The sequence below is a fragment of the Chionomys nivalis genome, chromosome 15, assembly GCF_950005125.1.
Source record: "Chionomys nivalis chromosome 15, mChiNiv1.1, whole genome shotgun sequence".
Taxonomy (NCBI): Eukaryota; Metazoa; Chordata; class Mammalia; order Rodentia; family Cricetidae; genus Chionomys; species Chionomys nivalis.
The window spans coordinates 53155828-53182201 of NC_080100.1; the positions used below are offsets into that span (position 1 = coordinate 53155828).

At 42.7% G+C, this 26374-nt stretch overlaps 1 protein-coding gene across 5 annotated transcripts in view; it reads left to right on the forward strand.

Annotated features, from left to right (window-relative positions):
• The window catches only part of Msh3 (mutS homolog 3), a 160734-nt gene that overhangs the window by 279 nt on the left and 134081 nt on the right, over positions 1-26374 (forward strand). For all 5 annotated transcript variants that reach the window (XM_057789597.1, XM_057789598.1, XM_057789600.1 and 2 more), the window contains exons 2-8: positions 1339-1456; positions 4207-4427; positions 6283-6471; positions 8132-8248; positions 8744-8861; positions 12198-12343; positions 14363-14529. In XM_057789597.1, the coding sequence (XP_057645580.1) occupies positions 1339-1456; positions 4207-4427; positions 6283-6471; positions 8132-8248; positions 8744-8861; positions 12198-12343; positions 14363-14529 (1076 nt within the window). The remainder of the gene's footprint in view (positions 1-1338; positions 1457-4206; positions 4428-6282; positions 6472-8131; positions 8249-8743; positions 8862-12197; positions 12344-14362; positions 14530-26374) is intronic.

Sequence of the window (26374 nt, forward strand, 5' to 3'; positions counted from 1 at the left end):
CCTCGACGGGGCGGGGCCACGTTGTGGGCGGGGCCAGACGGTCAGGGGCGGGACGGGACGGGTGCGTAGGTGTCGCGGCCGGAAGGGGAGGCTGTGTGGAGCGCCTAAAGGTGGGGAGATCTGAGAAGGAGGAGCCGGGAAGGATAAGGTGGTGACGTCTGCGGGTCCATGTTTTAGTTGAAAGGCTTTTATTACCCGATTAGTAGTAATCGATTTGAGATCTTGTTGCCTCCTGTCGTTAACCGGAACCTGAGGCAAAAACTGGTGGATGCCAAGTCTGGCAGGTCCAGGATACATTGTTTAACCTCCGTCGTCCCTTCTTTCCTTTACGTTTTCCCTATGGTATTGATGGTTGAAGAAGAACTTTACTTACATATACTTGCTTGGCTGAGGAGAACAAAGCTGTCTTTAAGACTTGTGTTGCAGACAGAAGCACTGCTCTGTGTTTCAGATCTCACTCTGCTTCCCAGTTTGCAGCTTCCCAGTGTAAAGTGTGATACAAGCGTTTGGGTGGATAAAATTCCTGTTGACGACCTATCCTTGGCTACTTCCTGTTGCCATTCAAATAGTTAAAAGCAAAGTAAAACAAGCCCTAAACCCCACCGTGATGTTGCCACAAGTGCAGGCCCAAGGGTAGCGGTCCCTGAGGTTCCTTGTTATATTCCCCACACAGGCCGGGGTGTGTGGCACCCTTGCTCAGGGTGCCTTAGGAGTGGGACTTGGTCACTTCCCAGACTGAGAATGTAGAAGGGGATTGTAGACTGGCTTTTAGCAATCTACCATATTTTAATGTAGGTGCAAAATGGTGTAAGAATCTTAACCCCTTTTATTTAGTTTTCTTCCTTAAACAGATGCTCTTCCCTCTGCCCGTCTTGAAAATGAGCTATATTTTCATGACGTCATGAAGATTTTATTTTGCGCCCACCATTGACAGAATATTGGGGGAAAGTTTTAAGCTTTTCTTAGATTACCTGCCAACAAATAGTCCTGGGACATCTGTTAACAGTGGCTATAAGCTTTGAAACAGAAAATGTATTATCTCACTTTCTCCCACAATTTTGCATTTTGAAAACACATTTTTTATCTTCTATGTAATGCATGTAAGTAGGAAAGACGAGAACACCACTTCATTTCAGCCGAGGTGATTGGTGAGAGGCTGCACCTGCTGGTGTGTCTGTCTCTGATGGCAAAAGCAGCTGCCCAAAGCCTCTCCGGAGTAAAGTAGATCACTCTGGGAAGAGTGGAAGGTGGAGAAATTACTGTCCTTCTGTAGCAAGGTTTAAATGACTTAAACCTTAGGATGGCATCACTGCACCATTTCCAACTTTCCTGACACAGGTTACAAGAGGTGACAGCAGGAAGAGATCCCGGGGCAGTGATGGGCCTGTTAAGAGGAAAGCGAAGAAAGTTCCAGAGAAGGAAGAAGAAAATACCTCAGTAACATCTGGCAACCCTGGTAAGTGCTAGGGAATGAGTCTTCTCAGCTGCTAGGGTTCACAGTGGACAGAGGAGGCCATTGGGGCATTGAGCCTTGCTTTCCCCTGTGGAGAAGGATCTCTGTTGTGCCTCAGCTGGTGTTTGGGGGCTAGGGCCACAGTAGAACTCACTTCTCTAATTTGGTTCTTTCCAACTTTCTCTTCTGTTTACTTTTGCTGTAATTTTTAAAAGTGTGTTCGCTTGCGTGTGTGTGTGTGTGTGTGTGTATGTGACAGTGTGGGGTGTGGTATAAGTGTAGAGGCCTGCAGAGCCATGAGATGTGGAGTCCTCCTGGAGTACCTGATGTGGTTGCTGGGACTTGAACTCAAGTACTCTGATGAAAGAGTATGTGTGCTTAACCACTGAGCCATCTCTCCAGTCCCTTTTGCTGTCCTTTAAATCTTGGTTATAGAGATGAAACATGTGTTAGAGATTTATTTATTATGTGTGTGTGTGTGTGTGTGCCTGTGACATGGGTACAAGAAGTCAGAGGACAATTTCCAGGAGCCATTTCTCTCCTCCCACTGTGTGAGTTCTGGCACTGAACTCGGATTTAAGGCTTGTTGGCAAGCAGCCTTACCCAGGGAGCCATTTCACAGTCCCCATCTTGTTATCCATTTCCATAGACTTTAATGTTTCACTTCTAAAAGGCTGCACTGGCCAACAGAACGTCTCTGTTTCCCGTACCTCCGAGCCCTGGTCATGACCGCCTTGTCTGCCGTGTCTGTCATTTTGACTGCTCCATATTCCTCTTCTTACATCCTGGCAGTATTCCATTACACAGAACTACCTTGTTCCTAGATTCTTCCATGTACAAGTTCCTTTTTTTTTTAAACCTGGGCTATAAAACAGAAGGAAAATCTTAACACTCACAGGAAACCTTTATGTACATTTGAGAAAATGAGTATTTTATTTGTGGGCTTTTTGTTTGTTTGTTTGTTTGTTTGTTTCAAGACAGGGTTTCTCTGTACCACAGCCCTGGCTGTCCTGGAACTAGCTCCGTAGACCAGGCTGGCCTTGAACTCACTGCGATCTGCCTACCTCTGCCTCTCAGGTGCTGAGATTAAAGGTGTGTGCTACCGTAGCCTGGCTTGGCTTCTGTGTTTCAATAATAAAGCCTGCCTGAGGACCAGATTGCAGGGCTAAACCACTAGAGGCCGGGAGTGGTGGCACACCTCTTTAATCCCAGAACTCAAGGCCACCCTGGGCTACTCGGGATTGAATCTGTCTAAAAAGAGAAATAGAACTCACACAAAGGCGATCCCAGACTTGGGAGGTGGAGACAGGAGTGGTATGGCTGGGTGGAGAGAGGTCTGTAAGGCTGGAGGAGAGAACTCATTGCAGTCTGGGGTTTGGTGGAGAGCATTGCAGTCTGCAGTCATGCTGAGGACAGAATCGCCCCTTTGTTTGTCTGAGCCTTGGTAGAGCTAAGAACTCTGCAGTGACTTGGCTGCTTTGCTTTTCTGATCTTCATCTTGAAATTTCCAATATCCCAGTATCTGTCTCTGGGTTTTTATTATTCATGCTACACATTGGAAAAGATATCCCAAAGTATATTTTTAGAATAAGAGAAACCTCACTAAATCTTGTTGTAATAGGAGCGGCGGGGCTGCGTCCCCGGCACCCGGCCGCCCGCATGGCTTATGCCCCAAAATAATTACACGGAAACTGTATTCTTTTAATCACTGCCTGGCCCATTAGCTCCAGCCTCTTATTGGCTAGCTCTTACATATTGATCTAACCCATTTCTAATATTCTGTGTAGTACCACGAGCTGGCTTACCAGGAAAGATCTTAACCTGCGTCTGTCTGGAGTGGGAGAATCATGGCGACTCCTGACTCGGCTTCTTTCTCCCAGCATTCTGTCTGTTTACTCCACCCACCTAAGGGTTGGCCTATCAAATGGGTCTAGGCAGTTTCTTTATTAATTAACCAATGAAAGCAACAGATTAGAAAGAGATCACTCCCACATCAAAATCTAATAAATTATATTTGGAAAAATCAGAATTTTGGAAGAAGTTTCTAAAAGAAAGAGTGAGTTTTTCTTCCACACTGTTTGGCCTATGACTCAGCTATTCCCAGCTAGCTCGTACATCTTAAATTAACCCATTTCTATTAATTGTGTATTGCCACAAGGCAGTGACTTACTGGACAAGTTCTGGTATCTGTCTCCTTCGGCAGCTACATGGTGTCTCTTTGACTCCACTTTCCTGCCTGACTTTACTCTGCTAAGCCATTGGCCAAAACAGCTTTATTCATCAACTAATAAAAGCAACACATATACAATAGGACATCCCACATCAGTACTGTTTTTTAAACTTATAATTGTGTCATTTATTTGCTTATTGTTTGTTTACTTATTATTCCAAATGTTTGTGGAGGTCAGAGGACAACATGAAGGAGCTGGTTCTCTCCTACTTTCTGATTTCAAGGAATTGGACTTAGGGCTTCAGTCTTGGTGACAAGTACCATTCCTGCTGAGCTGTTTAGCCAGCCTCCTTCATTGTAGTTCTCAGTGGATTTCATCAGTGAATGAAGTTATAGGTATGTTTCGGTGTGTCATATTTACCTTGAGCAGTGTTTTTTTTTTTTTTTTTTTTTTTTTTTTTATATCACATTATAGTTAGGTTCATTGTTCCAATGGGGTATTGTTCTGAAAAACTCCAGATTATGAATTGATGTAATGAAGTCAAAATACAATTAGTATGTTTTCTTCTTATTATTTCCCAAGAGCCAAAGAAATGTCTGAGGCCCAGGATTGCTTTAAAGTCTCTGGAAAAGTTGAAAGAATTCTGCTGTGATTCTGCCCTCCCTCCAAACACAGTCCAGACAGAGCCTCTTCGAGAGAGATTTGCAGTTCTGCCAAAATGTACTGATTTTGAAGACATCACTCTTCAGCGTGCAAAGAGTGCAGTTTCTTTTGAGGATTTCAGATCCCAGGCTAATCTGAAAGTATGTATCTTTTGTGTAAGGGACAGTCACTCACTCCTGTCCCGAAATAGTTAGGTTCTTTGGGGTTATCAGGGAAATCAGTGATTTCCACAGGTGACCCCGATCATCTGTGTCAGCTGAGGAAGTGTTTCTTAGTTGCTTTTCTTTTCAATATTTAGAGTTTTAATGTATATTTGGGAGAGGTTGCTTTAAAACAAGAGAGAACACCTGCAGGCAGCTCTGCTGTATTGTGTAGGCTGGGGGTACTGACTTGGGGGTGCTTTTCATTGATAGTTTCCATAATTTGCACGGGAAATCCCGATGGCAGCATGTAGGTATGAATTTTTTGGTTAGAAACTTGGCAGATACAGAGTCAATTCAAAGGTAAGATAAATGAGTATCAGTTTTTCTGGAAGTCTGTCTTATTCCATAAATGAATAAGGGAATAATTTTTTTCCTAGAAAATATACTTCTGTGAATGTGAATTAACTTTTATATTATATAGCTTTCTTGGATTTATATAAAATCATGGAAACAAAAGGGAAAAATCTCATAAAAATTAAAAATAATTGCCTTCTCAGACCCAATAAAGTATGCTATATTTCTCTTGCCATGAATCTCTGCCCCTTCTCTTTGGAGGCAATGTGTGCACTAAGGACTTTTCTTGTTGCTGAGATGAATGGAGAAAGCAACTTAAGGAAAGGTTTATTTTAGCTTAGGGTAGGCTGGTCTGATCCATCAGCAGGGAAGTCCTGTGGCAGGGCACGAGAGGCCTGGCCACAGTGCGTCTGTACCCTCTGTAGTCAGGGCAGGAGACCCTGACCACAGTGCATCTGTACCATCTGTAGTCAGGGCATGAGAGTCCTGGCTACAGTGCGTCTGTACCCTCTGTAGTCAGGGCAGGAGACCCTGACCACACTGCGTCTGTACCCTCTGTAGTCAGGGCAGGAGACCCTGACCACAGTGCGTCTGTACCCTCTGTAGTCAGGGCAGGAGACCCTGGCCACAGTGCGTCTGTACCCTCTGTAGTCAGGGCAGGAGACCCTGGCCACAGTGCGTCTGTACCCTCTGTAGTCAGGGCAGGAGACCCTGGCCACAGAGCATCTGTACCCTCTGTAGTCAAGGTGCAGACGGCGTACTGGTGTTCAGCTCACTTCCTTCTTTTATTTAGCACACAGGATGGGGCTGCCCACATTCAAGGCTGGCCTTCCCCAGTTAAAGGGTGAGGAGAGAACCCTCCTAGTCACACCCGGAGGTGTGTTAGCAAGGTGATTCTAAACTCTGACGAATTGCCAAGATCACAACCATCTCTGCTTTACTATTGAGATGAAGTGAGTCTCTTTGGAAAGCTGCCATCTTCACTGGCTGTAGATGTTCGCGTGTCTTCTGAAAGTGCTCTCGACAGACGCCCTCTGCGCTTTCCTGCCCACTGCTCCCTGGAATAAATAATAGATACTAATAGCTATATGAAACAAGAAAATTAAAAAGCATATAGAACATTAAACTATTTAAACTTTCAAATATGCTTATGTATGTAATTTATTCTGGCAGTTTACCATTGTATTTAGTTAACTTTTAGAATTAGATTACAATGTAATTGTTTTCTTTTTCCTTATGATATCACATGCCATTATACTTCGTTCTCATTTGTACCCCTCCCCCACTTCTCCTGAGTTTTAAACTTTTATTTTGAAAAATAAATTCAAGCCTGTAAGATAACTTGGCCTCAGTATGGCTTTAGAATATGTGATATTGTCTTTAGAAACCTTCCATGTGGAGCCACCAACTGTTAGCTTTTTGTCAAACTGGCCTTTTCTCTGAGAACTCAGCAATTCAGTTGGTGCTTCCTAAACTGTATACATTTTTTGGTTTCCAGGACAGTCAGTCTGGACCATGTCCTGAAAATTTCCAGAAGGCTTCTGAATGTAAATCTTTTAACAAACGGTCCAAAAGTGTCTATACGCCATTAGAGTTACAGTACATAGATGTGAAGCAGCAGCACAAAGATGCCGTGTTGTGTGTGGAGTGTGGGTACAAATACAGATTCTTCGGGGAAGATGCGGAGGTGAGTTCTGGACTCCTTCCTTTCTTCTTCCCTCCTCTTTCCCTCCCTCCTTCCCTCCTTACTTCCCCCTCTCTCTTTCTCTCTCTCTCTTTTCTCATAGGGTCATGCTGCCCAGACTGGTTTAGAACTCTTGATCCTGCCATTTGAGCCACTCCCCACCCCTAAGTTCTGGGATTACAGATGTTCATCACCAACCAGGTCTGCTTATAAATTTGTTTTCATGGTGGCTCAAGTCTTTAATCCCAGAACTTGGGAGGCAGAGGCAGGTCTCTTAGTTTGAGGCCAACTTTAGAGAGTTCCAGGATAGCCAGGGCTACACAGAGAAACCCTGTCTTGAAAAACCAAAAAAAAGAAAAATTTTTTTATTTTCTTAATTAAATTCTTTTTTTTTTTTTTTTTTTTGGTTTTCTTTTTTTTTTTTTTGGTTTTTCGAGACAGGGTTTCTCTGTGGCTTTGGAGCCTGTCCTGGAACTAGCTCTTGTAGACCAGGCTGGTCTCGAACTCACAGAGATCCGCCTGCCTCCGCCTCCTGAGTGCTGGGCTTAATTAAATTCTTAATCGATGGGAGAAGACTCAGTTCATTGTGGATGGTGCCATTCCTAAGCTGGTAGTCCTGGGTCTATAAGAATACAGGCTGAGTAAGCCATAAGGAGCAAGCCAGTAAGCAGCACCTCTCCACGGCCTCTTCATCGGCTCCTGCCTCCAGGTTCCTGCCCTGTCTGAGTTTCTGCCCTGGTTTTGTTTACTGATGGACTGTGATGTGGAAGTAAAAGGCAAATAAACTCTTCGTTCCTCAACTTGCTTGTGGTCATAGTGTTTCATCATAGCAATGGTAGCCCTGACTAAGACAGGGTCCCAGGATTTAATTTAGGTCACAAGGCTTAGAAGCAAGTGCTCTTGCCCACTGAACTATTTTGCCGGTCATCTTTCTGGCTTTCTGAAAAAGAAGCTAGATTAGTTGCCCTTTAAGAAATACTGTCACTTTTTTCTATTGAGGGCTCACAGTTACAGAGGGTTATTGTCCATGACCATCGTGGTAGGGAGCGTGGAAGCAGGCAGGCAGGCGTACATGGTGCTGGAGCAGTAGCTGTGCTTGCATTTGAGACACAAGTACAGGGCAGAGAAAGAGAAGCAAACTCAGAATGGTGTGGCCTTTTGAAACCTCAGCCTACCCACAGTGACACAGCACACCTCCTTCTTAATCCTTCTGTGTAAATGCACGCATCCTTTTAAGTGTTCTGTAGTGTCTTCTACTTGTCAGTATTCATGTGTGCCATTTGCGTAACAATGTCCTATTCCATTACACTCTCAGGCTCCTCATGTAGGAAAGACTGAACATTTTAAGGTTTTGGTAACATTAGTATATGTCTAAGGACACTGAAGAAGAGCTGTTGTGTTTTTGGGATTTAAAGATACAGATGTTGGCTCTGAAGTCATTCCTATTGGAAGTGTCCAAAGTAGATAAAACCATACTTTATTTGTTTATTTATTGTACAGGGAATGTCCTTTCAACATTTTATTGATGATGTATGTGTTTAGAGAAGTATCAGATCCTAAGTACATCTGTGCAGCTTGATGAACTTTTAACCAAGTGAACAAACCTTAACCCGGGAATCTTGAGTAGATATTTATTAATATTCTCTCTCCCTACACTTTTCAGATTGCTTCCCGGGAACTCAATATTTATTGCCACTTAGACCACAACTTTATGACAGCAAGCATACCCACCCACAGACTGTTCGTGCATGTCCGCCGACTTGTGGCCAAAGGATACAAGGTCAGCTTCGGCTTTGATTTGTGGGAAAGTTATCGGGACTTTTGTAGAGAGCAAAAGCTGTCTCTAAGGTGGTAGAAAGGTTTTCACTGGCTTTAGAATTTGGGACTAGGAGAAAGTAAAATGTGTTGTGGTTATTAACATTGTATCTTGCTTTTCATTCTGTTTTTGCTTCCTGAGCCAGGGTCTAAGCTATAAAGCCTAGGACGGACTTGAACTCACATAAACTCACAGTCCTCCAGCCTCAGCCTCCGGAGTGCTGGGCTCTTAAGGAATGCCCTGCCATGTGAGCCCCAGAGTGCCCTCTGCTACAGCCACAGAGTGTTTCTTCACCCTTGCCAGTTGCTTGGGTTTTTTTCTTCTTTGCATCTGGGGATCAAGGGTTGACCTGCTCATTTTCAGTGCTTCTGAATTAACTTTTTGACATTTTGAAGTGATTTTTCTCTTAGACAACGATTCATTGGACTTCACAGCAAGCATGTCTTATTTTTGTTGAAGGTTGGCGTCGTGAAGCAAACGGAAACTGCCGCACTAAAGGCCATCGGAGACAATAAAAGTTCTGTCTTCTCCCGGAAGTTGACTGCTCTTTATACGAAATCCACACTCATTGGAGAAGATATCCTTTTAGAATAGGGATTTTCGTCTTTCTTGTTGTAGGGGCTTTGTTTTAAAATGACAAGTTTAGCTGAACATTTTTTTCTTTTCCTGAATGAGAATGTATTTGATGAGGTGTCTAGGCACTGTCCACCCTGTCACTTCAGCCGTGATGGGTGTGTCACTGACGGGAGGGAAGGTAGTGGCTGGATACAGTGTGTGTCCGTTGTTACAGTGTGAGAATTCGTCATATTAATTCATCATTTTATTAATAGCAGGTATAAAATGAGCCTAATGAAACATGCCAGGTTAATAGCCCTTTGAAAAGACATTTTCTCCTCGGACCATTTGTGGGGCAGTGTTAGCTATCTAGGGTCTTGCCAGTTCCTCAGAGTCTTGCTAAAGTGAGACCTGAAAATAGCTTGCTAACTTCACATGAAAAGAACTTCAAAGACAAAATCAAGACACAGTTAAATACGAGGCCACCTTCATTAATTGTTGACTTCATAAAAATTATTGAAAATTGGTAGTTGGTTGAAATTTTCTCTTGTAGGTTTCAGTGTACACAATAATCCCCAGTTTATCATCACTCATAAGTTCTTTATGTTACCTGAAGCAAAATAGTTTTAAAAGCATAGTAATGAAATTCCTAGTGTTTTGTTTTGATATGGAGTCTCACTGTGCAGCACTGACTGGCTTTGAATTACTTCTTCAGCCTCTGGCCCTGGGATTATACTTACCTGGCCACCATACCTGACATGTCATTTTAACAACAAAAAAAAAGTTATTCATAAGAGAGGAGCAGGGGACAATAGAATATTCAGATAGTAGGTCAAGTTTCTCTTTCTTTTTTTTTCTTGGAAATAGATTTTTTTTCATATAATATGTTCTGACTACAATTTCCTCTCCCCCCACACCTCCCAGTTTCTTACCACCTCCTCTCCCATTTAAATCCACAACCTTTTCTGTTTCTATTAGGAAACAAGCAGCCATCTAAGGACTAATAATAAAATAACATACAAATGATAAAGCAAAATAAAAAAAGATTAGAATAGGACAAAGCCAGACACAAAAAAGAGACAAAGAAAAAGCACAGGAAATGAAGATACAGAAATAAACACCGTTCATATACACAGGAATCACATAAACCCCAGCTGAAAGCTATGATCATACCCAAAGGACCTGAAAGATTGAAAAGCAAAAAGACAAAAAACAAAACAAACAAACAAACCAAAACCTGACTCAACAATATGAGATGAAGAACTTCCGGAGATACAGTTGAGTTCATTTTGTGATTGCCATCTACTGCTGGGTACGCAGCCTGCCCTTGGGAGTGGTTGTTTCCCCAGAGACTCTCTTGGAGAAAACTAAGTTTCCATTTGCAGGTGGCTGTCGTTTGGAGATAGCTTTCAGGATAGAGAAGGAGGAGTGTGACCACTGCCCCTTTCAGCTCTAGGAAAATGTTTTATTTTATGTGTATGGATGTTTTGTCTACATGTGTACCTATGCACCATTCGTGCCTGGTGCCCAAGGAAGCCATTAGATACTTTGGGGTTAGAGTTGCTTTTGTTTGTGAGCCATCCTGTGGGTGCTGGGTTTGAACATGGGTCCTCTAGAGCAACATCCACAGTGCTTTGACCACTGAGCCGTCTCTCCAACCCTAGGTTAGGTCTCTTCATAGTGAAAGAGTGTAGGGATTAGAAAGTTTAAAGGATAATGTGTGAAAGCAGTATTTCAGTTGGAGTTTTGTTGTTAAAACATTTATTTTTATGTGTACCTTGTGTGTGACTCGTGCCAGTGTGATCTAGAAGAGGGCATCATATCCCCTTGAGCTGGAATTATAGATGATTGTGAGCCACTTTGTAGGTGTTTGGGATTGAGTCTGGATCCTCTGGAAGCTCTTAACCACTGAACCATCTTTCCAGGGCCTGTACTATAGTTTACTAGAAAGTTATTTCAGCTTGCTTAGCTTCTACGCAAACTCTGAGATGTATTTGTTCAAGTGAGAGCATCAGGGGGGAACAGTCACCACTGAGATGGATGGCAGAGTGTCAGGAGGGAACGGTCACCACTGAGGTGGACGGTGGAGTGTCAGGAGGGAGTGGTCACCACTGAGGAGGACGATGGAGCGTCAGGTGGGAACAGCACCGCTGAGGTGGACGACAGAGCATCAGTAGGAACGGTCACCACTGAGGAGGACAGTGGAGCATCAGTAGGAACGGTCACCACTGAGGAGGACTCAGAGCATCAGTAGGAACGGTCACCACTGAGGTGGACTCAGAGCATCAGTAGGAACGGTCACCACTGAGGAGGACAGCGGAGCATCAGTAGGAACGGTCACCACTGAGGAGGACAGCGGAGCATCAGTAGGAACGGTCACCACTGAGGAGGACTCCGGAGCATCAGTAGGAATGGTCACCACTGAGGAGGATGGCAGAGCATCAGTAGGAACGGTCACCACTGAGGAGGACAGCGGAGCATCAGTAGGAACGGTCACCACTGAGGAGGACTCAGAGCATCAGTAGGAACGGTCACCACTGAGGTGGACTCAGAGCATCAGTAGGAATGGTCACCACTGAGGAGGACAGCGGAGCATCAGTAGGAACGGTCACCACTGAGGTGGACTCAGGGCATCAGGAGAAATAGTCACCACTGAGGTGGATGGCGGAGCATCAGGAGCTCTGTTGTTCTAAGCTGATCAAGCTGCAAGAACCTGGTATTTTGCATTTTTCCTGAGCTTGAATCTCTTATTTGGAGCCTTTCCCCCAAGCGGTCCCCTTCTCTGCCTTGCTTCAGTTGCCGGTAAGGCTCTTACCTCCTGATAATCAGAGAATTTACTTCTATAGTTTTAGACACTTTATAGATGAAAATTCATTTATGATACTTTAATGTGTTTGCTTTGCTTTGTGAATTCATTATATGATTGCTAAGGACGCAAGTCTCAGCAATATCTCAGCAAAGTGAGTTTGCATGTGAATTCCCACCGGGCTGGAGACACACTGCTAGGTCCTTTGGAAGCGAGAAGATAATAGTTTCCTGTCCTTGTGCCTCTTAGAGTTCAGGGAAGAGACAACATTCAGCTATGGTCATAATTGGAAGAGTGCTGCATGAGAAAAAGAAACCTTTATGAGTTAATAGGAATTTTTTTTTTTTTTTTTTTTTTTTTTTGGTTTTTCGAGACAGGGTTTCTCTGTGGTTTTGGAGCCTGTCCTGGAACTAGCTCTTGTAGACCAGGCTGGTCTCGAACTCCCAGAGATCCGCCTGCCTCTGCCTCCCAAGTGCTGGGATTAAAGGCGTGCGCCACCACCGCCCGGCAGTTAATAGGAATTAAGCATGTGATTTTCTTTAACATTATTACATGTGAATCCTCTAATCAGAGTGGATGATTCTGTGAACATTGATGAGGTAACGACAGATACTTCTACCAGCTATCTCCTTTGTGTCTATGAAGAGCAGGAAAGCACTAAGGACAAAAAGAAGGGGAACATTTCCATTGGTATTGTGGTAAGTCCTTTGAAGGTGAGGAATGAAGGATGGTGTTCGTGGCACCTCGTGAGCAGCCGTGAGCCGTGCATGCTGAGGAGTCTGGTGGGGTGCGTGAGCGGTGCATGCTGAGGAGTCTGGTGGGGTGCGTGAGCGGTGCATGCTGAGGAGTCTGGTGGGGTGCATGAGCGGTGCATGCTGAGGAGTCTGGTGGGGTGTGCTTCCAGGGAGTTCCCTAGGACCGCTTTCCTCACAGCATTACCCTCAAGTAACTAGTTAGGATTTTCTTTTCTGGTCACTCGGCACTCTGCCTGAAAGATCAGATAGTTTCAGACTATATGCTGTTGTTAAGAATTGAAAATGGTGGCTGTGACAGGTACGCATGTGGACTGGGAGCTGGTCCAGTAAGATACTACGCCAAGTCAGGCCATGGCTAGCAGCTTCCTCTTTGGTGTGTAATCTAATGGGAGTGATTATGGAACCACCCTGATTAGATTTGAGGAAGGGAGACGTAAAAAATGTTAAGTGGCCAATGCAAGATATTATATTTTATATATAGCATAGTATAAATTAATACCAGAACTATCTCCAATGTCTTCCAGATAAATATGATTCAGGAGCTATAGTTTTATTGTGCCTTCTGCCAACTTAGTAAATTTACCTACTTAAGATCTACTTAGACTATCAGATTCCCTTGTCACTCTTTTTTTTTTTTTTTTTTGGTTTTTCGAGACACAGTTTCTCTGTGGCTTTGGAGCCTGTCCTGGAACTAGCTCTGTAGACCAGGCTGGTCTTGAACTCACAGAGATCCACCTGCCTCTGCCTCCCGAGTACTGGGATTAAAGGCGTGCGCCACCATCGCCCGGCCCTTGTCATCACTCTTTTTGCCTTTCCTAATGTCTACTACAGTCAGTGACCAGCATTCACAGAGATTCCTAAAGTCTGACTGTCTTCAGTGTACCTTTCAGTACATTATTCATACCACAGCACTTGCTAACTTGACATTTGCTTAGCCAGTAAGTCCCCACCTCAGGGAGTCAGCAGTACTGTGGGTGTTGGGGGGGCTCGAATGAATCTTTTCCCTTGAGAAGCACTTTTTATCTAGTCATAGACAGTCAGTCCCATCTACAAATAGTAAGGGTATTTGCCTTCAGCTTCAGCATATGTAGTGTGCTATTGTGTGTTTACCTGGAGCTCAGACTAAAGACAGAGTGGATAGCACAGGAGAGCACACTTGGGACGTTTAGAATAGCATCCTGCCCCTGCCAAGCTCGACTGTGGGAGATGAGCAGGGGTATGAAAAGATGGACAGTTTTTACTGAACGTTCGTTATGCCTGGTTTTGTTGTGCAGCAATCAGACTGTTACATCTATGCCAGCAGGTGTGTTCCCTGGCGCTTTGTTGTGGTGCCTTGCTCTCTGTCGTGGGCCAGGCTGTCAGAGCTTTCACACGCTAGTTGTCTGATTTGGTCCTTTAACAACCTGATGAGGGAAGTTGATAATGTCTTTCCATGTCTAGAAGAGGAAGCTGATGCCCAAGGACTTGGTGACTTGTTAAAGCACTCTGATAGGTACATCAGGTCCCAACCCATGCTCAGGGTGTCCTCCTGAAATTCCCAGTTAAGACATTGCCTTGTCTGTCTGTCTGTCTGTCTGTCTGTCTATCTGTCTGTCTGCCTGCCTGTCTGTCTGTCTGTCTATGTTCACATGTGCATATGTGCACATGGCAAATATGTGGAGGTCAGAGGACAACTTTGGGACTATGTTCTCTCCTTCCATCACAGGAACCTTGTGGAGATCCAACTCAGGTTCTCTAGGCTTGGTGGCAGACCCTTTACCTGTTGAGCCATCTCCTCAGCCTGTTGTAGATACCTGTGAAGCTAACTTAGATAAGAGTCTTAAAGGGCAGGCAGCTGTTCCCTTTAGAAACTGAGAACATATTGCTGAGAGCAGCAACCCTAGAACCACGCTTGTGATGTGTCGGTGTTTGTGATGGGACCTTGTCTGTGCTCCGTGCTATCGTGTTTGTCTTTGCTTCCAGGGAGTGCAGCCCGCCACAGGTGAGGTCGTGTTTGACTGCTTCCAGGACTCTGCTTCTAGGCTGGAGCTGGAGACTCGCATATCAAGTCTGCAGCCCGTGGAACTTCTGCTTCCCTCACAACTGTCGGAACCGACGGAAATGCTCATCCACAGAGCCACCGCTGTCAGGTGAGTGGTGACCGTTCTCAAGCTGGAGTTCATTCCCAAGGCAGCACTTGTTCTTATAAACATTATAGTAGTTATATCCCAATAACAGAGTTTTTAAAAGAAAAAAGTTGTGTAGAATTATAGATGACAGTCATTTCAAAGGGATTTACCATATTATTTAGTTATATTATTTGATGATTTATGTCTACATACTAGAGGTAATTAGATCTTATGTTTTTAAACGTCTATTAATTTCTGTGCACGTATCTCTTCAGGGGGCGCCCTATAGTGTATTTTCTAGAACTCATATCACAGCACTCCTTATGAAGTAAGGTGTGGGTGCCACAGCAAGTGCAGGGGAAGACACATGTGTGAGACTCCACCTGCCTCACTGGGTTCTGAAGGCATGCAGTGTTAAGTACTCTACAGGAAGGTGCCTCTGACAGAGTGACTGGAAAGGGCAGGGGGTGTGGCCTGCGCAGGAGTGAAGAAGGGGTGACTGTCAGGTTTACAGCCAGTGGGCTGACAAGCCAGTGACTTCAAGTGAGGACGTGCTTGTCTTTGTCTTTGGAGTTCGGAGTGTTCATTTTCATTTACATTTTTTCTTTGTGTCAAAGGAGCTTTCACAGTTTGTTTTTCTGGTGATATTGCTAATATACATTCATTTAGAAGAGTTAAAAGTTACAGAAAGAAAGATGAAGTAAGTCCAGTTCCACAAATACAGAAATAACTGCACTTTGGTGTTTTATATATATCACTTTTTTATTTATAAACTTGTGTTCCTGTAGCAAAATACCATTTTATACTTGATTTTTGACTTAAAAATTCCCAATCTATCTTCTTATGAAAAATTGCAGATACATGAAATTACAGAATAGTGTGGTGAGGTGCCAGGAGTCCATCAACCAGTGTCAGCGTGCCCTGGCTCAGCCAGTCTCATTGTCCTCACCCTTCTCTCTGGTTTGCTTATGTAGAAGCAGAGCTTAGCGAACATCTTTTGTCTGATGATATTTTTGTAAGCACTTCACAATCAAGATGTTGTATGACATCCATTGACAAGTGGATGAGATTTGTCCATTTGCTTTTTGTTGTTTTTCCTGGTTAAGTTCTGCAGATGTTGCTATAGCATCCATGGAAACTTTTGCTTTTTAGTTCTTTCCTGAGGGTGGAATTTCTAAATAAGAATTATAAACATTTATAAGGATTTTGGATGCTGGTCCAAGGACCCTGGGAACTTTTAAAAACACTGACAGTGATCATTTAAATAATCTTTATTATATTATAGGTAGAAAATTCTGGGTCAAATCCCTTGATTTTATTCTTAGTTTTCCTCTGTGTTTAAAAAACTTGACCAGTTAAAAGTCAAGCAGCCCATGTCTGAGGGCTTTGACCCTGGAGAGCTAAGACATGAATACACTCTCAGATGCCTTTGAAGAGGCTCCTCTAGATATCAGCACTGTACAGTGTACAGTGTTTGAAGAGGCTCCTCTAGACGGCAGCACTGTACAGTGTACAGTGTTTGAAGAGGCTCCTCTAGACGGCAGCACTGTACAGTGTACAGTGTTTGAAGCGGCTCCTCTAGGTGTCAGCACTGTACAGTGTACAGTGTTCAAAGAGGCTCCTCTAGACATCAGCATTGTACAGTGTTCAAAGAGGCTCCTTTAGGTGTCAGCACTGTACAGTGTTCTGTGTTTGAAGAGGCTCCTCTAGATGGCAGCACTGTACAGTGTTCAAATGGGCTCCTCTAGATGTCAGAGACATTTTTTTTTTTTTTTTTTTTTTTTTCGAGACAGGGTTTCTCTGTAGCCTTGGAGCCTGTCCTGGAACTCCCTTTGTAGACCAGGCTGGTCTCGAACTCACAGAGATCCGCCTGCCTCTGCCTCCCGAGTGCTGGGATTAAAGGCGTGCGCCACCACCGCCCGGCTGTCAGAGACATCTTGAGTGGTTGATGGGACTTAGCAATCTAACGACTTCAGGCCACTTTACTGTATTTCTCTAGCCAGCGTTCCAGGCTTGTAATTCTGCCTATATTTACTGACCACATGTAAGTCTCCATTCTTTGTATATTTTCCTGTTGTAAAGTTGAGAGTTGAGAGTTCAGCACCCATTTCTATGAGTATCTGCAGCTAATTTATACTTCTGTAGAGAAGGAGGTGGTAGATTTTCAGATGTCTTAGGGCCAAATAGTGGGTTGGACTAGAATTCTGCCTCTTCACTTTGGTGACATTGAACTAATCACTCAAGTGACTCATTTTTCTCTGTTCTATTCTATAAAATAGGGGTAATAAGAGTGCTTACTGCAAAGGCCGTTTGTAAAGATAATATGAAAAAAGTGTCCAGAAAAGGGCCTGGCTATGAAAACTCATTATAGTGGAAAATACTTGTCTTAGTTACTTTTCGCTTGCTATAATAAAACACCATGTCCAAGGTACTTTATAGAAGGAAGGGTTTGTTTGAGCTCATTGATTGCAGAGGGCTGGAGTCCTTGATGGTAGAGTGTAGGCAGCCAGTGTCAGAAACAGGAAGCTATGGACAGACAACTTGAACCACAAAGCACAAAACAAATTGAAATAGAAGCAAAGCTTTTAACCATTAATGGTTAATCCCCAGTGACACACCTCCTCCAGAAAGGCCTTACCTCTTCAGCCCCCCAAACAGAGTATTCAAATGTTGAAGACCATTTTTTATTTTAGTATTGCCTCTCCCTACTTATTTTTGGTTTGTTTGGTGTGTGTGTGCTGCAGGATACATGTATGTACTATTTTCTTTTTTTTAGTCAGGATCTCATGTGGCCAGGCTGGCCTCCCTCTCTGTGTATCTGCGGTTTGCCTTGGACTCCTCCTGCCTCTCCTGCCTCCTCTCCTGGATGCTGGGTTTACAGCTGCACACACCTGGGTCCCTTATTCTCTCCTGAAATGTCTATTAGAGTCCATCGTGCCTTATTATTCTTTTCTCTGTGCGTGTCTTTTAGGGTATAATTTTCCTGCTGCTCTAACATTTCTTTTGTTGGTTTTCACCCTTGGTGTTTTTTTTTTTTTTTTCAAGAAAAAATGTTATGACTCATTAAACCATTTAAACCTTATATTTTAATTCAGGACTGAGGAGAAGGCCTGGTGGATACAATGATTGCTGTTTGCGCATGCTTGTGCATGAGGATCTTAGTTCAGCTCTTCAGCACCCATGTGGGAAGCTGTGTGGTGACGAATTCTGTAGTCCTAGTGCTGGGACAGGAGACGGGAAGATCCCAGGGCTCTGGACAGAGGCTCCTTATGTTGCTGTTGACCTCTGCCTTGTGCATGTGCATGGGAGCCCCAGAGCCCCAGAGAGATGGGGGTGGAGTTGGGGGGAGGGCTTGCCAAGCACCTTGCAGGAAAGTAAATTCATTTAAAAAAATTTAATTTAATTTCCTCTTTCTACTTGTTTTTAGTAGTCTGTTTGGACCAATTAAGTCCCCTTGCCTCTGGTAACATTTATTATTTTTATACTTCAAAAGATCTTTTCCCATTTTGAAAGTGCTTTACCTTTATTTTCATCTATATTTTATTTCCACCAAATTATTTCTTCTTCTTTAATTTTATTTGTAGTCTTCAATTTTAAATTTACCTTTTCCTGTATTTCACTGCGTGAGGTGAGTTCCTACCTTAATTTTTAAAATTTGAGATAGCGACTCCACATTAATGTCCACAAAGGTCCTTGGCCCTTACTGACTTGCTATTATTAACTCCTATGGTGGGCACTTTGTATTCTCCTTAGCTGTCCATGCCCCCCAGACAAATGTAAAAGAAAGCACTTTAGCAGGGGCATGGTTGCCAGACTTCTGTTCCTAGTTGGCTCCCAGGCACCAGTGTAACACTGAGTTTTCAGATGCGAAGTTTTATTGTCAGTTTGGTGGTGTCTGTCGTCAGTGCTGAAAGGCCGTTTCCTATCTCTCAGACCTACAGTTTCTCTACCGCCATCTTTTTCTGTACAACCAGAAGATGAAAGCCCTAGTCTTTATCAGGTACCCGTGGGTATTGTATCACCATTGAGGACATTCTCTATTAATACTCTGTGAGAAAATGCAAAAATTGCTTGGAATTATAGAAGATTCTAATGTTATTCTGCCACTTGTATTTTAATAAAACGCTGATTGTCCAGTAGCCAGGCAGGAAGTAGAGGCTGGGCGATGAGAACAGAATTCTGGGAAGAGGAAACCATCAGTCTACAGTCCACACAGAGGAAGACAGACAGAGGAAGCAAGATGAAAATGCCTTGCTAATGAAAGGTACCAAGCCACATGGCTGACACAGACAAGCATGGGCTAATTTAAGATGTAAGAATTAATGAGAAGCCTAAGCTATAGGCCAACCAGTTTATAATTAATGTAGACCTCATGTGTTTCTTTGAGACTGAATGGCTGTGGGACTGGGTGGGACAGAAATCTCTGTCAACAAGTAGTTTTCAAAACATTTTTTAAAAATTTTAACGTTTTATTCTTAACTTTAACCACAAGAGGTCTCCAAAGGATTTTATATTTTATGAGTTAAGATTTTTTTTTTAAGATTATGAAATTCTTATTTATTTCTCCAGCAAGTTGTATTTATTTTGTATCATTTTTATATTCAAGATTAAATTAGGCAAAGATTGCAGTCAGCTGAGTCAAGCACCCTTGAGCAGTGACAGTAGTGACAGTAAACTGTTTTCCTCAGGTTGTTTGTCTTTGTGTTGAGTGTGTTTGTCAGGTAGGAGCAGTCATCAGAGCTTGCTATCTTCTGTTTGCTGTCAAAATATATGGAGAGAACCAAGTAATAGTGGTTTCAAGATTGCTTTAGTTTAGAGATTTTTATGTTTATAGAACATAGTTTATAGTCGAAAGAAGGGCTGTGGAAAGCACTACATCAAATTATTAAGAATTGTTACTCATATTTACTAGTTCTCACATTGAGTTTTGAGGCAAGCATAATGACCATAGCAGGTGGTGCTCACATGTGGATATGGGAGTATCCTGGGCACAAAGCCAAGGAAGGCCCTGTGGAGGAGGTGGGCATGCATGGGACATTTGCAGCCAAGGAAGGCCCTGTGGAGGAGGTGGGCATGCATGGGACATTTGTAGCCAAGGAAGGCCCTGTGGAGGAGGTGGGCATGCATGGGACATTTGCAGCCAGGGAAGGCCCTGTGGAGGAGGTGGGCATGCATGGACATTTGCAGGACAGAAGACTTTGATTTGGTGGAAGAGAAGAGGGAATTGCATAGGGCGTGAAAAGAAACGGTCCAAACTCGGCACCCAGCTGGAAAAGTTAGGGAAGTATGAGGACGGGAGAGACTCCTGACCAGGGGGAATGCTCCTCCTCAGAACTGAGGAAACATTGCAGGGTGTTAACCAGGAAATCCAGGGGCGAGGCACAGATTCGTGGTGAGAGTCGGTGAGGTTCCTGGCAATGGTAGAGAAGAGTGAGTGTGCTGTGAGGTGAGACACGTGAACTGGGTGAACAAGAATAATCCCCAAGTGTGAAAACACACAGTAGGAAGTGAGATTGAGGAGTCTGGAGAATGCAAATAGTTGAAAGTAGGAGGAAGAAAAGAAGCAGAAAGAGAGGGTTTACTGTCAGGCAGTGCCAAGACCAGTAGGTGGTGGAGCTGTGGTTATCTGCTGCGTGTAATGCACTGAACCACACGGGTTCGGTTGTTACCATATTGACTAAGGCCATGTGACATTCGGGAAGATGCCAGGATTAAGAATTCGCTTTCAGTAGTTGATGTGACTTACTGAGGCTCGGTGGAAGAATGCCCGAGTGTCCAGTGACGTTGGCAGTCTGACGTTTGAAATAAATGCTTGACTATTTCATTTGCATTTATGTCGCGAATTTAAAGAAAATGTTGAAGTTTAGTGTTATGTTAGACAGATTATTATTATTATTATTATTATTATTATTATTATTATTATTATTGGCTGTGAAAGACTGAACATCATCTGTATTTCTTTAAACAAAATGTTTTTTGAGATGATTATTGTATCCTGAAGATTTATATCCCTCAAATGCCATATATAGTGACAGATGTTAGAAATAACCATCACAGCATTTCAATTTAGTCTTCTGTTAAATTATGTTAGAGGCTGTTCAACACTTAGGGTTGTAGTGTTAGTGTCAAAATGAAGTTTTGATACTGTATAAAGTAGGTTTCTTTATGGTTAAAGAGCAACCTCTCCTAATGTCAGTATTCCAGTTTGGCATTAATTAAAAACACCAAGCCAAGTCAGATGTGGGGGCATACACCTTTAATTCCAGCACTCAGGAAGGAAGGCAAAGGAAGGTGGATCCCTGTCTACAGAACAAATTCTAGTTCAGCCAGGGCTATGCAGAGAAACCCTGGTTAGGGGAGGGGCTCTTTGGCAGGATAAGAGGGAAAAGGATTTTTTTCTCATTAAACTCTTCAATAATATCAAGTTATTACATATTTGATGGTTCCAGGTTAGTCAGTGCATTGTTCTAATTTGTTCTATCTAAGTTTAATAAATCAGTTCCCTGGACTTATATGAGGCCATTTCAACATAATTTTTAGGTTTTAGGAGCCAAGTAAAGGAGGGATGTCATATCAAGTGAAGGGTACCAAATCAGGAGAGGGATGCCATATCAAGTGAAGGGTACCAAATCAGGAGAGGAAGGCCATATCAAGTGAAGGGTACCAAATCAGGAGAGGAAGGCCATATCAAGTGAAGGGTACCAAATCAGGAGAGGAAGGCCATATCAAGTGAAGGGTACCAAATCAGGAGAGGAAGGCCATATCAAGTGAAGGGTACCAAATCAGAAGAGGAAGGCCATATCAAGTGAAGGGTACCAAATCAGGAGAGGGATGCCATATCAAGCACTCATTCCTTTCCCACACAGTAGTCCTGTGACCAAGATTGTATTGACTGTTTTGTATCACTTATTTCTTTGTAGTTACTTTAGTATAATTAAGTTATTAGTGCGTTGATTGTATTGCAGATATTTGCTGCAGTAACGTTGAGCTTTGTAGATGTGTGGATCTGATTAAAAGCCTCTGAATTTTTTTTTTTTAGTAGTTCAAATTGTAAAATACTTTTTAAAGCACAATCAGTGGAACCATCCTGTCTCATTCTCTGTGAGTTCACAGTAGGGGTCTACAAAAAGCAGTGGGAAGATTTTTGCCAGCCCTCCGTCAAGTGACAGTAGGTGATTAGCCCCTATCACCTTCTCAAACTCTTCATCCTTTCTTGTTATTGCACACACAAAAACTGAGTACCAGTAAAATATCAGAAGGAACCTCAGTAGCAACTGACCCTGGAGCCCAGAAAGGGGCTTGTCCTGTACAGAGTGTGAGGCTGAAGGAATGACTTGGCACAGGGAAGGTGCTGGGCTGAGTAACTGGCCACTCCAAAAAGCTCCCATGCTGTACCTGCCTTGTTTTCCTGATAGCATTTTAAATGACTCACTTCTTTTATTTCTATAGTTAAATATTTACTAAACATATATTTGAAACATCCAACTAATGAGTCAAACCTGTAATTTCATATTTTTTTCTGGTGTAGACCGTGTCTTAAGCTGGTACGGAGTTAATTTAGCAAGAAGGATCAGGCTGTAGTGACATGCCCCATGTAGTGACAGAGGTGGGGGATGATGCCGGAGCAAGGTGTGAGCGCCTAGGCACAGTGCCACGTTTATCTGCTTCTTGTTAGTTTTTCTAACTTGAATTGAACCGGTATAAACTGGATCATTATTTGAATTCTAAAATAAAGCCAGGTGTAGTTAAAGAAAATGTAAGTGATGAGTCTGAGACCCAGATTGGGCACCTAAGGTCTCGAAGGTGAGCCAGTTTCTGCTTTTTTTTTTCTGACTGGCTTGCCTTTCTTATTAGGATATTTTATTTCACCGTCTAGGTAATTTTTATTAATTTAGGTGTCTAGCTGTAAACCTTAATGAAACACCCTTTTACTTTTTTTTTTTCTTTTTTCTTTTTTTTGTTTTTCGAGACAGGGTTTCTCTGTGGCTTTAGAGCCTGTCCTGGAACTAGCTCCTATAGATCAGGCTGGTCTTGAACTCATAGAGATCTGCCTGCCTCTGCCTCCCACGTGCTGGGATGAAAGGCGTGTGCCACCACCGCCCGGCTGAAACATCCTTTTCTTATGTCTAAGAAAAATCTTGATATTGATATATGTTTCCATAATCTCAGCTTATCAATACATCCTCTGAACTCCACATTATTAAATATTCATTCATTTATTCATTGTTAAAAAACATTCATTGAGTTTCTGCTGTGTACTGAATTTGTCATTAGGTGTTAAAGGTACAAAAGGAGGAGGAATCTTTCCTTCCAGCTCCCAGAGAGAAATTGGTCATGGGACAAACCAGGGTGGAAATGCTTGTTGTGTGTCTTAAAGACCCTCTCCTATCTGATGTGGTGGCATACACTGTAAGCCAGCATTTGGAAGGAGGCTGAGGCGGGAGGTGCTTGAGTTTGAGGCCAGTTTGGGCTACATGAGACAGAAGAACAGTTCCTCCTAGTGTGGAAACATGAAGGAATCAGCTTCCCAGGGGAGTGTCAGTAACATGTTGCAAGAGCATCGGCTGAGAAGATGGAGGTTTTCTCTGAGGGTGAAACTAGTTTGGTGTCCTGTTCTCAATGAACATGGAAGGCTGAGGCAGGAGAACTGTAGTTTGGAGAGGAGAGGTGTGCAGAGTGAAAGAGACAAAGTGGATCACAACAGGCTAGATGAAAGTGTGTTTGATAAAGAGCAGGTGATGTGGCTGGGGCAGGAGCTCTTTCATAATGGTCTTTCTTTCCCAGTTGTTTCCTTTTTTTGTTACTGAGGACTTAACTGGAGGGCCTTGTATGTTCTGGACCATTGGGCTTAATCCCCAAATGATCATCTGTGTTCCCAAATCCTATCAAAGTAGTATATATATTGGCAAATGGTTAAATAAATTACATATTAAATAAATAGAATAATTGCCATCTATTTTTATATTTTAAGATATAAAATATGTTTGGGCCTTATGACATAGAAGGGATATTGTCAGCAAAGCGAAGCATTATGTGTCTGATTCTTAATATAGATTCTCGGCAAGCTCACCAACTGCTTTCTGGAGTAGTGTATTGATTCCCTGTCGTTTTGTTTTGTTATTTCTATTTAAACTTTAAAAAAAAACCTAAAAAACATGACTTTAAATTAGTTTAAACATCCTGCATTTCTTTGGATACTCCTTTGTAGGAACTGTTAATGGAAGTAACTATTAATGTGTTAAACAGCAGAAATAAGTCTCACACACAGTGGGAAAATGTTGGTTTCTTGGAAGACATCTAAGGAGTCAGTGTTTCTGAACTCTTGATCTTCCTGCTTCTGTCAAGTCCGAGATTATGGGCATAAGCCTCAGGCTCCCAAAATATTCTTTTCTTTCTTTTTTTTTTTTTTTTTTGGTTTTTTCGAGACAGGGTTTCTCTGTGGTTTTGGAGCCTGTCCTGGAACTAGCTCTTGTAGACCAGGCTGGTCTCGAACTCACAGAGATCCGCCTGCCTCTGCCTCCCGAGTGCTGAGATTAAAGGCGTGCGCCACCACCACCCGGCTCCCAAAATATTCTTAATGTTAAAAAACTATTTATAGCTATTTATATACCTTTTTTTTAAAAAAAAATTTATTAATCTTTAGATCTGTGTGTTGGTATATGCCTATAATCTCAGTACTCAGGGTGCTGAGGCAAGAGGATTGCATGTTTGAGCCAGCCTGGTTATACAGCAAGACACCATCTCAAATTAAACATTGTATATTATAGCTCAAATATTATACACATTCTTTCCCTGGGGGAAGTGCTGTTGTGTTTCCATAGTTTTCTTGTTACTGATTCTTTCTGCATGTCCCTGGCACCTTAGTGAGTATGAAGATTCTTAATTTAAAATAGGATAAACGTGAAGGTGATAATTACTGATAGGGTCTATAAACTGTTTAGTGAAGTCATGAGCATCTTTCCTTGAGCTCCTCAAGAGCGTATTGACTTGAAAAGCCTATGTGGGTTTAGCTCCTCAAGAGCGTATTGACTTGAAAAGCCTATGTGGGTTGTACCTGCAGTTTACTGACAGTAGCTGATCATGAAGAAACAGCATCTGACACCTTGGGAAATGAACTTGGCCTTGGGCGTGGCTGCAGGGAACCCCCAGACAGGGCTGCACTGCCTGAGCAGACATTTCAGAAGTAATTATGTGGGAGGCAGCATTTGTTACTAATTTGACTTTGATTTTTGTAAATACACCTGCTTATATGGGGTCACGGGTTTACTTATATAAAGGCTCCTCATTAACTAAATACTTTGTTCCTCAGGGTTTTCTTCAGAGTACTGTACTATAAAAATTTAATATCCTAGTAGTATATTCTCCCCCATATTACAGAGGTTTATTTATATCTAATTCATGAAACATTAAAATTATTTTATTATTTTTTGTGTTTGGATGTTTTGCTAGCATGTCTGCTTGGACACTATGTTGTGCATAGTGCCAGTGGAGGCCAGAAGAGGACATTGGATCCCTTGGAACTAAAGTTACAGTGTGAGCCACATCTGGGTGCTGAGAATCAAACCTGGGTCTTCTGGAAGAGCAGCTAGTGTTCTTAACCACTGAGCCATCTCTCCAGCCCCTGAAAAAACATTTTTTTTTTTTTAGAAACTAGTCATGATTCAGTAGTAGAGCTTTTAATTATCTATGGTTATCACCTTAAAAATAAATCCTATAACAAGTATTAAAAGAGCGTTTATTATTTCAGGTGAGACAAGTAGACAGTGTGCATTGCAGGGTGCGGCTGATGGAGAGAAAGGAAAGACAGGCGGCAAAGGCAAAAATTATCTCTGCTGTGTTTCATACACGTTATTTGTGGGTTTGATAACACGTAAGCCTTGAAGCAAATGTTATCTTCATTTTACAATAGGCAGAGGTGCCATTGGGTTAAAAACCAAACTAAGGGCTATAGAGGTGACTCAGCGGTTAAGAACACTCTTTCCAAGTCCCGGGTTCAAGTCCCGGGTTCAATTCCCGGCACTTGACATGACCCCACATGACAGTTCACAATTGTCTGTAACTCCAGTTCCAGACAATCGTACATCCTCACACTGATGATGTTTGACATACATGAAAGCAAAACACCAATGCACATGAAATAAAAATAAATAAGGAACCTCAAAAACAAACTGAACCAAAACAAACAGTACCAAACAATAACAGAAGCCCCGCCATCTTCTGAAGCTGCTGGATCACTAGAGAGTAAGAGTCAGACTAGTTAGACTTCCTGTCTGTGTGATGTTTGTCAGTCTCCCCCTGCTTACTCCAGGATGGTGTGACCTCACTAGATCACAAGGGACAAAGTTCCCCTGTAGCTGACCCCCTACAGCTGCCACCTGTCCTGAGGGTCCCTTCCCTGTGTGCTCAGCAGCGCTGCTCTACTTCTGCCTTCAGCTGGAGGCTTGCTTCAGAGCCTGTAATCTCCTGTCTTTGCAGTGGCTCCCTCCCTGCTGAAGGTAGAGTTCTTGCTATTATTTTCCTGATTACTCTGGGATTATCCTCTTATCTCTTGTTTCAGGGCAGCAAATTCTTTCTACCTCTGCCTTCTTTTTGTGAGTTTTTTTTTTTTTTTTTAAATCTCTAGCTCAAGTCATTATCCCCAGAGCAGTAAAAACGGCTATGAAGTGCGGTTATGCATTTTTCTCTAAGTTCCCCTCTCTAAGAAAACAACCTCTGTGTATTGTCATGGAATCAGTCATCTGTCACCTACCTTCCGACCTATAATCTGGTTTAAATACATAGCACTAAGGATGAGGATAGACTCTCTCCTTTGTGTAAGAACCCCCTTTTATCCCAGAAGTCTATAGTAATCCATGATAAGTTTTAA